The sequence below is a fragment of the Macaca thibetana genome, chromosome 8, assembly GCF_024542745.1.
Source record: "Macaca thibetana thibetana isolate TM-01 chromosome 8, ASM2454274v1, whole genome shotgun sequence".
In the NCBI taxonomy this organism is placed as follows: Eukaryota; Metazoa; Chordata; class Mammalia; order Primates; family Cercopithecidae; genus Macaca; species Macaca thibetana.
Genome location: NC_065585.1, coordinates 112,774,960 through 112,787,047, shown reverse-complemented (window position 1 = coordinate 112,787,047; position 12,088 = coordinate 112,774,960). Strand labels below are relative to the sequence as shown.

Sequence of the window (12,088 nt, the reverse complement as noted above, 5' to 3'; positions counted from 1 at the left end):
CTGTCATCCCAGCTACTTGTGAGGCTGAGGAAAGGGAATCACTTGAACCCAGGAGGCAGAGGTTGCTGTGAGCCGAGGTCGCGTCACTGTATTCCACCCTGGGCGACAAGAGTGAAACTCCGTCTCAAAAAAATAATAATAATAAAAATAAAAAGTAATTAAAAATAAACAAAAAATTTTAAACACAAATCAAACAAAAACAATCCTATTGCTTAAGCCACTTTTAGTGGGGTCTAGGGTTTTTTTTGCAGAATGAATTTTAATGGATACATTTGGAAACATTCTTATTCGGATTATGATTTACAAATAGAAAAAGGATTGTAAAGGGAAAGAGAAATAAAAATTCTACCTTTTTGGGTACACATCCAACATTCACCTGGAATAAAAAAAAAAAGAGACAGACTTTAACAATATTGAATTCAAACCATCAAACAAATCTGCAAGAAATGCACACTAAGCATCAAGCGAGGAAGCTTCCTTGGGTTCTAAGTCACCGTATACTAAATTCTAGTTACTTTCTTTGTTAAAAAAGGATAAGAACATTATTTTCCTTCTGTGATGAGGGAGAGAAGTTTATTCATCAGCATTTTCTCAAGGAAAGCAGACAGAGAAAGGACAATCAGCCCATCTGAGCAGCTGTCTAAGAGGACTTCTGGGGAAAGTACTGCAGAATACATGGATAAACACCCAAGATGGGCCAGGCCTGGTAGTTCACACCTGTAATTCCAGCATTTTGGGAGCTGAGGCAGTTGGATTGCTTAAGCCCATGAATTCAAGATCAGCCTGGGCAACAAGCGAGACCAGGTCCCTACAAAAAAAATTAGCTGGGTGTGGTGGTACATGCCTGTGGTCCCAGCTACTCAGGAGGCTGAGGTGGGAGGACCACTTGAGCCCGGGAGGACAAGGCTGCAGTGAGTCATGATCATGATCGTGCCAGTGCACTCCAGCCTAGGTGACAGTGCAAGACCCTGCCTCAAAAAAGAAACACACACACACACACAAAGGTTGAACACGGAGATACTGGTGAATACTCACCAGAAGCACAAAAATTTAAAGTACATGGCATGGAACTTGGGATGTTGATTAACCCTTAGTAAAGAAACTTGAGAAAACCTAAATAAATATTAGATCTCATAAAATGACTTTGATTTATAACTACTTGGCATTTGGCCTAAAGAAGTAACCAAAGATGTAGAAAAGCGAAATGCACAAATGCACAGATTATATCATGTTATCTACAAATACATATTTGGTTACAATCATTTCCATTTCACTGTTAGTTAATATATAGAAAAATACTTACGGAATAAAAGTAGGAAAAGCAAGACCAGAAAACTACTTTTTTTTTTTTTTTGAGACAGAGTCTCCCTTTGTTGCCCAGGCTGGAGTGCAATGGTGCGATCACAGCTCACTGCAATCTCTACCTCCCGGCGATTCTCCTGCCTCAGCCTCCCGAATAGCTGGGACTGTAGATGTGCACCACCACGCCCAGCTAATTTTTGTATTTTCAGTAGAGATGGGGTTTTGCCATGTTGGCCATACTGGTCTCGAACTCCTGACCTTAGGTGATCCACCTGCCTCAGCCTCCCAAAGTGCCGGGATTACAGGCGTGAGCCACTGTGCCCAGTCAGAAAACTGCATTATTTTGTTTGTTTGGGTTTTTTTTGAGACCGAGTCTCACTATATCGCGCAGGCTGGAATACAGTGGCAAGATCTCGGCTTACTGCAACCTCTGCCTCCTGGGTTCAAGTGATTCTCATGCCTCAGCCTTCCGAGTAGCTGGAATTACAGGCGCCTGCCAACCTGCCTGGCTAATTTTTGTATTTTTACTAGAGATGGAGTTTCACCTTGTTGGCCAGGCTGGTCTCGAACTCCTGACCTCAAGTGATCTACCCACCGTGGCATCCCAAAGTGCTGGGATTACAGGCATGAGCCACCACACCCAGCCGAAAGCTACATTTTTTAAAAGTAAAGATAACAGATAATTTAAATAATGAAATATTTTTCATTTGTCAGATTGGCAAAAATTTTAAAGGTTGATTATAACTAGTGTTAGCAAACACATCCTGATTGGCCCAGCAATTCTCCTTTTAGAGTAACCTAGAAAAGTAGTCACATATTATGCTCCTGTGTCCAAAGATGCATTTATAGGGATATTCCCTGAAGCTTGGTGATAATGGGTAACTACAGACACATTAAATATCCATCAGCAGGGAAGTATCAAATAAATTGTTATACACTGAGTCTGTGGAATATTCTGCAGCCATTTAAAAAGGGCAAGGTAGATTTCTATGCACTATATGGAAAGAGTTCTAACATATACTGTTATGCATCAAAAGAAAGTTGCAGAATAGTAGTTACGCCATGACCCAATTTGTATTTATACGCAGTATGTGTATGTATATATATATGGGTGTAAACACAATTTGGCTATACTCCAAGCAATCAACAGTGTTTCTCTGGAAAGGGAGAAAACTTTCACATTTTGTTCTATATTCTTTTTTTTTTTTTTTTTTTTTTTTTTTTTTTTTTTGAGACAGTCTTGCTCTGTCACTCAGGCTAGAGTGCAATGGCGCAATTTCAGCTCACTGCAACCTCTGCTCCCCAGGATCAAACAATCCTCCCTCCTCAGCCCAAGAGTAGCTGGGACTACAGGCGTTCAATACCATGCCTGGTATTTTTAGTAGAGACAGGGTCTTACCACATTGCCCAGGCTTGTCTTAAACTCCTGAGCTCAAGTGATCCACCCACCTTGGCATCCCAAAGTGCTAGGATTACAGGCATGAGCCACCATGCCTGGATATACTTTTTTTTAAAAAAATAAAAAATATTTTTCTAAAAATACAGAGACAGGGTCTCACTATGTTGCCCAAGCTGGTCTCAAACTCCTGGGCTCAAGCAATCCTCCTAACTCGTCCTCCCAAAGTGTTGAGATTACAGGTGTGAGCCACCATACATGGCTTATGTATGCTTTTTATTTTATTTTATACATAAAAATTAAAACTACTTTACAAAAATAGAGACAAGGTCTCAGTATATTGCCCAGGCTGGTCTTGAACTCCTGAGATCAAGTGATTCTCCCGCCTCGGCCTCCCAAAGTGCTGGGATTATAGGCATGAGCCACCGCGCTTGGCCTGTGTATGCTTTTGGAAAACAGTTTAATGATCACTCACCAAAATTCACAGGAGAATCTTAGATGTTTACAAGCAGCAATTATTCCACTATTCCTGTCAGCACCTCATCCTTCATGGTAGAGTGTCACAAGTAAAAGTTTCTGGCTGTTTCACAGAGTATCACAAGTAAAAGTTTCCGGTTGTTTCATCTACTTAAAACCAGATATGAGAAACAACCTAAGTTTTAGCAACTTTAGGCTTCAATGTAAAATCACGAAAGCTCTCGGCACTTTAGGAGGCTGACGCAGGAGGACTGCTTGAAGCCAGGAGTTCATGACCAGCCTGGGCAAGAAAGCAAGACCCCATCTCCATAAAAAATAAAAATAAGTTAGTTGGGCACAGTAGTGTGCCTGTAGTCCTAGCTACTCAGGACACTGAGGTGGGAGGGTCAAGAGTTCAAGGCTGCGGTCATGCCGCTGCACTCCAGCCTGGGTGACAGAGCAAGACCCTATCTCAAAAAAAAAAAAAAAAAAAAAAAAAAAAACTCTCTTGGAAAGGTTTCTCTCTGAAAGCAGTTCCCCTGTCCAGAAGATGCTTACAGCCCACACATCTTCTTCCAACTGGCCAAGACAGTTAAAAACTTCAAAATGCCCCAAGAGGTCCAAAAATTTAGTCAAGGCAAGTATCAAACAGGCTACACACTTTCTAGGTGTGACAAATCTCAGAGTTTTGAGAAAGACATTAAAATCATCATGGAATCCTTGGAGGACTGAGACACTAAAGCACCAGTGCAGACGGTCTTAGAGGAAGTCTGGAACCAATACTTCATCTGTCAGTAATAGGCCTTTCTAGACTTCAATCTAGAAGATGATGATTTTTTTTGTGCTTTGAGTTAGGAATCTGTCCTTTTGATTTTAACTTTCTAACAGCTTCCCTCATATGTTTGGGTTGTAGTGGTGGCATTTCTCCCCACTTCTGACACACATCCAGTGCTGCTTCTACCACCTCCCAGACAAAAACCTTGGAAAGACCAGACAGCAATAACAACATTCTGAGACATAGAGGTGCCACTGATGGACTGGATCGGCCTTTTGATGGCTGCCTTAGGGAACACTGAGTGGCAATACATTTCATAATGGTTCAGCTGCTCCACAGAAAAAGAAGAAACAGCTGGGCGCGGTGGCTCATGCCTGCAATCCCCGCACTTTGGGAGGCTGAGGCGGGTAGATCACGAGGTCAGGAGTTCAAGGCCAGCCTGGCCAATATGGTGAACCCCATCTCTACTAAAAATACAAAAATTGGCCAGGCATGGTGGCATGTGCCTGTAATCCCAGCTACTCAGGAGGCTGAAGCAGGAGAATCGCTTGAACCCGGGAGGCAGAGGTTGCAGTGAGCCGAGATTATGCCACTGCATTCCAGCCTGGGCGACAGAGAGAGACTACATCTCAAAAAAAAACCAAACCAAACCAAACCAAAACAAACAAACAAACAAAAAACCAGAAAGAAAAAGAAAAAGAAAAAACCAGGATTTGCATCTTCTAAATCTCATCTTCATCTACTTTCTTTTCTTTGGTATCTATTTTCAGTTTTTTGGCTGCAGGAGTAAATAACAATGAGTTTTCCCTTTCAACTGTTGTTAAATTTGAGACATCCTGACTCTTGAGCTCGCTTTCCTCTTCTTTCAAGTCCGCATCTGCATCTCCATCAGTTTCCTCTGGGATTCCACCCATGTCGGTAGCCCCCGGGTCCCCGGGAGCAGCGGCTGTCTCATCTGGCTCCCCTGTCTCTCCACCTTTGTCCGTGGATGACTCGCAGGCATTGTCCATCGCCAATAGGATTGGAGGGGAGAGGAGATCGCGGCATTGTCAGAGCAGGAGCTCGAAACCCCGAGCTACACAGACTCTACATGCTTTTTATAATGGGAAATAGTCATTTGTCACTTGTTTAATTGTTTTTAGACATTTATAAACCAGAATAACCAAAAACACACTAAAATGATTTAATTTGGGAAGTGGAATTTTGGTGAGTGACTCTCCAATCCTTCGTCTATAACACAATTATTCTTTTATATTAAAATGAATGCCTTCTAGACATAATTTATATTAGGGGCTTGTAGCTCTGCCGATCATGACCATAGGAAACTAGACTGGCTTTCTGTTTGCCCCAGTAATACTAGCCTAGCTCTCATAATAGAATGCTTTCTGGGTATCCTTCTATGGTGGATCCTGAACCACATACATACTAGCCAAGGCACTTCATACAAAAAGCTAAATTCAAAGAAACCTGCCCAAAGCTCATGAAGATCGCTAATGTTTGAAACAGATGGTCTTCCTGAACAGTAATCTTCTATTCCTTTAGTTGTTTCAAAATTCTAACAGCGTACCTGCTACAATTTCATTATAATCCTATTATTTGTTATTATCCTACACTCGGTTATTATAAAGGAATGAGTGATGGCCGGGTGCAGTGGCTCATGCCTGTAATCCCAGCATTTTGGGAGGTTGAGGCGGGCGGATCACTTGAGGTCAGAAGTTCGAAACCAGCCTGGGCAACATGGTAAAACCCCATCTCTATTAAAAATACAAAAATTAGACGGGTGTGGTAGCGTACGTCTGTAGTCCCAGCTACTCAGGAGGCTGAGGCAGGAGAATCGCTTGAACCTGGGAGGTGGAGGTTGCAGTGAGCTGAGATCCGCCACTGCATCCAGCCAGGGCAACAGAGTGAGATTCCGTCTCAAAAAATAAAATAAAATAAAATAAAATAAAATAAAGGAAGGAGTTATGTTTCCATACAGTCTCAAGTTATCAGTTACATGGGATTTTTTTTTTTTTTTTTTCCTGGAAAGAGATAGGTCATACACTGTCAAGTTTTGGACTTGGATTTTTTTTAATGCAATTATGCTACAATAAGAATACTAAAGGCAACAGAAACAGGAACTCATGGGATTGAGAAAAGGGTACAGAATTCAAGCCTCATAAAAGAATCAACACCTACAACAAGCGCAAGCACACTATTCAGAAAGTACTTCATACTAAAAATTAGAATAATTTATGGGCTGGGCATGGTGGCTCACGCCTATAATCCCCATGCTTTGGGAGGCCGAAAAGAAAGATGATTGCTTGAGCCCAGGAGTGAGGGACCAGCCTGGGCAACATAGTGAGACCCTGAGACTCCATCTCTGCAAAAAATTAAAAAATAAAAAATTAGTTGGGCTTGGTGGTGCATGCCTGTAGTTCCAGCTATTCAGGAGGCTGAGGCAGGAGGATCTCTTGAGCCCAGAAGCTGAAGGCTACAGTAAGCTCTAATAACACCACTGCACTCCAGCCTAGATAACAGAGCCAGACCCTACCTCTAAAAATAAATAATAATAATAATAATAATAATAATAATAATAAATGTATGGCTTTCTATCTAGAGTGCCCTTTCATCTGGCCAAGCTGAGGATATGCTATTTCTCAACCCCCAAGCACCTGACATTACTGGGATAAATAGAATAAGCCATTCTGAAGAAAGGAGGACGGCAGGGATTTCTTAATGGTAAGAGCAGAGAAAGGAGGTCGAAACTCTGTGGGAAGAACAACGCTGGCCCCATAATGGGAATGATTTTCTCTTCCAACCTGCCTTTTCCAGTTATTTGGCAGGCAACGTGCTTCCCAGTGCCCTCCACCCACACCTTTATATCCTGCAGTTCACCATTTAAGTTTACTAAGTGGCTTCGACTAGGACAGACTCCAAAAGCAATTTTCCCAAAGGTAGAGATGATTTGTCTGCTAAATAAATACTGCTGGTCCTCCAGCCACTGTTTCTTGTTTCCCAAGAATCATTAAAAGCAATCCAAGGGTGTCGTAAAGCACTCAATGTTCTAAACTACTCTCACATACCATGAGTTTGTTCCTCATGTATATTTGAAGCTACTTTAAAGTTATTTAAGACTTCTTTTTTTAAGTTTTTTAAAAATATGTTTTTAAAGTTTTTAAAAAATATGTTTAATTTTAAAACATACTCTTTTTTTGGAATATGTTTCTTCAAAGCGCCAAGGTGGGCTTTCACTGGTGCCTGGTGTAACTCTGGTTTGTTTTTTAGAAGTTTCTGTCTTTTTCGCTTCTGCATAGTCTTAGCTTGCAGTCATTCATTCACAGGCACTGAGTAAGCACCCACTTGTGCCAGGCATTATGCAAGGTAAGGCACTAAACAGATCCAGTCCCTGCTCTTGCGGACTGTATCAGTATCCTGGCCTACAGTGCCAGCCAGAGAGAGGTTCTGAGCCTATCCAAGATACCGCCTCAAGGGGCAGCAGCAGAATCACCACATTCCCTAAAATTGAAGAGCACTGGGCCAGAAATCAGAGGAAGAGGATGGTGGAAAATTGTGGCCCTGTTGGGTCACAGGAGCTGCGCCCCAGCACAACACTTTGGGGCCTGGGGCACTGGTTGAAAGGAAGCCTATGACCCTGAAATGCCACCGTCCTATTTTGGCAGCTCCTGTGAACAGGCCTCCAGGGATTTCCATTGCTTTTAGAGAACTATTTACATGCCAGCAACATGACGTGACTTCAGCACCTCTGACTTGGAAGGAATGAAAAGCACATTTAGGTTGGGAGTGGTGGCTCATGCCTATAATTCCGGCACTTTGGGAGGCCAAGGCAGGTGGATCGCTTGAGGCCAGGAGTTCAAGATGAGCCTGGGCAACATGGTGAAACACCATCTCTAGAAAAAATACAAAAATTAGCCAGATGTGATATGTGAGCCTGTAGTCCCAGCTACTGGGGAGGCTGAGGCAGGAGCATCACTTGAGCTTGTGGGTCAAGGCTACCGTGAGCTGAGATAGCACCACTACACTCCAGCTTGGGCAACACAGTGAGACCCTATCTCAAAACATAGATACACACACTTAGTTCCACTGAGAGCTGGAGAGGCCAGGGGTGAAAAGCTGGCATAGTCTCGTTTACCCACCCCCTCTGCTGCTCCCTTCTCTTTCCCCCATTTTTTTTTTCAATTTCTTACAAATTAGAGAGGGAGGCTGGGCATGGTGGCTTACACCTATAATCCCAGCACTTTGGCAGGCTGAAGCGGGCAGATCACCTGAGATCAGGAGTTCAAGACCAGCCTGACCAACATGGAGAAACCCTGTTTCTACTAAAAATACAAAATTAGCTGGGTGTGGTAGCACAAGCCTGTAATCCCAACTACTTGGGAGGCTGAGGCAGGAGAATCGCTTGAACCGGGGAGGTGGAGGTTGCCATGAGCGGAGATCACGCCATTGCACTCCAGCCTGGGCAACAAGAGCGAAACTGCATCTCAAAAAAAAAAAGGAAAAAACCAAACACACACACAAATTAGGGACAGGGTCTTACTATGTTGCCCAGGCTGGTCTCAAAATCCTGGGCTCAAGCAATCCTCTTACCTTAGCCTCCCAAAGGTTGGAATTACAAGCATGTGCCACTGCACTCGGCCTTCTTTCCCCTTTCTCTAGCTCAGGGGTCCCTGTCCCCCAGGTGCCTATTAGGAACCAGGTTGCACAGCAGGAGATGAGTGGCGGGCAAGTGAGCGAAGCTTCATCTGTATTTATAGCTGCTCCTCATCGCTGGCATTACTGCCTGAGCGCCACCCACCTCCTTTCAGATCAGTGGCGGCATTAGATTCTCATGGGAGCACGAACCCTATTGTGAACCGCGCATGCAAGGGATGTAGGTTGCACACTGCTTATGAGAATCTAATGTCTGATGATCTGTCACTGTCTCCCATCACCCCCAGATGGGACCAACTAGTTGCAGGAAAACAAGCTCAGGGCTCCCTCTGAGTGTACATTATGGTGAGTTGCATAATCATTTCATTATATATTACAACGTAATAATAATAGAAATAAAGTGCACAATAAATGTGATGCAGGCTGGGCGTGGTGCCTCAAGCCTGTAATCCCAGCACTTTGGGAGGCGGAGGCGGGCAGATTATCTGAGGTCAGGAGTTCAAGACCAGCCTGGCCAACATGGTGAAATCCCATCTCTACTAAAAATACAAAAATTAACCAGGTGTGGTGGTGGGTGCCTGTAATCCCAGCTACTTGGAAGGCTGAGGCAGGAGAATCGCTTGAACCCAGGAGGCAGAGGCTGCAGTGAGCCGAGATCATACCATTGCACTCCAGCCTGGGCAACAAGAGTGAAACTCCGTCTCAAAAAATATAAATAAATAAATAAATGTGATTCACTTCATTCCCCAATCATCCTGAAACCATCCCCCCACTCCTGGTCCGTGGAAAAATTGTCTTCCACAAAACTGGTTCCTGGTGCCAAAAAGGTTAGGGACAGCTGCTCCAGCTGACCTGTGCATCAGGTTGTCAGAGGGAGCACAGGCCTCAAGTCAGACAGATAGGAATTTAACTCTCAGCTCTCCCATTTAGTGGCTAGAGGTGGGTGAGTTTCCAAATTTCTCCTAGCTCAGTGAAGGAAATAATGCTTCCATTATGGAGATTTTTGAGCAGGTCAGAGGTAAGGTATATAAAGCATCTATTTCTAGTCTATGATAGATGTGATGATGACTCTGACACCTCTGAATTATTTCTGCGTCTGCTGGTTCCTCACACGCTCACAAAGCACACGGAAAGGAGGAGATAAATTCCCCAGGCGCCTTCCTACCTAAAACACATCAGCTGATCACAAAGGAAGTTTGCCTCCCAGACTGGAGCATTATCCAGGTAAGTTCTCAGGGCTCTGGTTGCCCAGAGTTGCACATTGCTGAGACCCTAAGCATACAACACTGGCAGATTCCCTAGTTCTCCAGGTGGGCATTAATGAGGGGGAAGAAACAAGTTTCTTTTTTTTTTTTTTTTTTTTCCCTTCAGACAGAGTCTCGCTCTGTCGCCCAGACTGGAGTGTGCAGTGGCACAATCTCAGCTCACTGCAACTTCTGCCTCCCGGGTTCCAGTGATTCTCAGCCTCCCGAGTAGCTGAGATTACAGGCACACACCACTATGCCCTGTTAAGGTTTGTTTTTTTGTTTTGTTTTGTTTTGTTTTGGTTTGTTTTCAGATGGAGTCTCACTCTTGTTGCCCAGGCTGGAGTGCAGTGGCATGATCTCGGCTCATCGCAACCTCTGCCTCCTGAGTTCAACCAATTCGCAAGCCTGAGCCTCCCAAGTACCTGGGATTATAGGTGCCTGCCACCACACCCAGCTAATTTTTTTTTTTTTTTTTTTGAGACGGGGTCTCACTCTGTCATCAGGCTGAAGTGCAGTGGTGCTATCATGGCTCACTGCAACCTCTACCTCCTGGGTTCAAGCGATTCTCCTGCTTCAGCTTCCCGAGTAGCTGAGACTACAGGCGTGTGCCACCATGCCCAGATAAATTTTTTATTTTTTATTTTTTAATTTTTAGTAGAGACAGAGTTTCACCGTGTTAGCCAGGATGGTCTCGATCTCCTGACCTCATGATCTGCCCACCTCGGCCTCCCAAAGTGCTGGGATTACAGCCATGAGCCACCATGCCTGGCCAATATTTGAATTTTTAGGAGAGATGGGGTTTCGCCATGTTGACCAGGCTGGTCTCAAACTCCTGGCCTCAAGTGATCCACCCACCTCGGCCTACCAAAGTGCTGGGATAACAGGTGTGAGCCACCACACTCAGCTAAGAAACAAATTTCACAGGCCGTTCAGTAAACATATCATCAAGGAGACTCCTGTAACTCGGCCTCCCTTTCCAAACCGATGGTCCATTCCTGAGAGCTTCCTCTTCCAACCAATCTAGTGTTCAGAATCCCAATCAGTGGGCCTGCTGGCATTAGCTTACAGTGAGGACAGGGCCCCCCTCCAAGAAGGGACTGAGCAGGTATAGAGTCTGGTGATAACAGGTGGCAAAATTCAGAAGCTTCACCATTTTTCCTAGGGCCTGCCTCATTACCTTCAATCCTGCCTAGCCAGGTAGAAACTTCACATTGCCCATGTTGGCAGTAAAACAAGAACTTGGTTAATTTGCAATTGCACCTGCCAAGAACATCATCTGTGTTCAATAGTGAACTTCCGCCTGGGTGTGGTGGCTCAAGCTGTAATCCCAAAACTTTGGGAGGTGAGGCAGGAGGGCTGCTTGAGCCCAGGAGTTAGAGACCAGGTTGAGAAACACAGTAAGGCCTCGTCTCCACAAATAAAAAATTTAAAAATTAGTCGGGTGTGGCCGGGCGCGGTGGCTCAAGCCTGTAATCCCAGCACTTTGGGAGGCCGAGACGGGCGGATCACAAGGTCAGGAGATCGAGACCATCCTGGCTAACACGGTGAAACCCCGTCTCTACTAAAAAATACAAAAAACTAGCCGGGCGAGGTGGCGGGCACCTGTGGTCCCAGCTACTCCGGAGGCTGAGGCAGGAGAATGGCGTAAACCCGGGAGGCGGAGCTTGCAGTGAGCTGAGATCCGGCCACTGCACTCCAGCCTGGGCGACAGAGCCAGACTCAGTCTCAAAAAAAAAAAAAAAAAAAAAAAAAAAAAATTAGTCGGGTGTGGTGTTGCACGCCTGTAGTCCCAGCTACACGGCAGGCTGAGGTGGGAGGATCGTTTGAGCACAGAAGTTTGAGGCTGCTGTGAGCTATATTGCACCACTGCACTCCAGCCTGGGTGACAGAGCAAGACCCTGTCTCAAAAAACAAAATTGTTAACTTCCTTCCTCTGGTTCCCCTCAACCCCCCACCACAGAACTGCCTAGTTTCCTCCCTCTGTCTTCCTTCTTTGCTACCTGAAATCGAATTCAAGACCAGAATGAGAGAACTACTTAGAAAATAGACGAGTCATAATTTCCAAAGCAAAACACTATTGATCCATCAACTCAATTCTTTCAGCAACTATATATTGAGTACTTGCTATGTGCAAAACACTGTTCTAGGGGCTTCAACTATACTGATGACTTAAACAGATAAAGATCCCTGTCTCTGTTGCATTTCATCAGCTTTACACCAACCATGACTAAACAGAATGCTGTCTGGATACGGCCCTGCCCC

General features: G+C 44.5%; 2 protein-coding genes and 1 pseudogene across 4 annotated transcripts in view; all 3 read right to left on the bottom strand.

Moving 5' to 3' along the window:
- The window catches only part of GTF2E2 (general transcription factor IIE subunit 2), a 381,513-nt gene that overhangs the window by 147,054 nt on the left and 222,371 nt on the right, over positions 1-12,088 (bottom strand). The gene's annotated exons all lie outside the window — the stretch shown is intronic.
- GSR (glutathione-disulfide reductase) overlaps positions 1-12,088 on the bottom strand; it is a 58,056-nt gene that overhangs the window by 37,755 nt on the left and 8,213 nt on the right. For both annotated transcript variants that reach the window (XM_050802508.1, XM_050802507.1), the window contains exon 2: positions 350-376. Coding sequence is in view for 1 of the 2 variants with exons in the window: in XM_050802507.1 (XP_050658464.1) it covers positions 350-376 (27 nt within the window). In the remaining variant the exon portion in view is untranslated. The remainder of the gene's footprint in view (positions 1-349; positions 377-12,088) is intronic.
- LOC126961818 (transcription initiation factor TFIID subunit 11-like) lies at positions 383-11,528 on the bottom strand (annotated as a pseudogene). The gene is made up of 2 exons (XR_007728424.1): positions 4,637-11,528; positions 383-4,296 (listed from the first exon to the last, which is right to left on the bottom strand). The product of XR_007728424.1 is annotated as a transcription initiation factor TFIID subunit 11-like (transcript).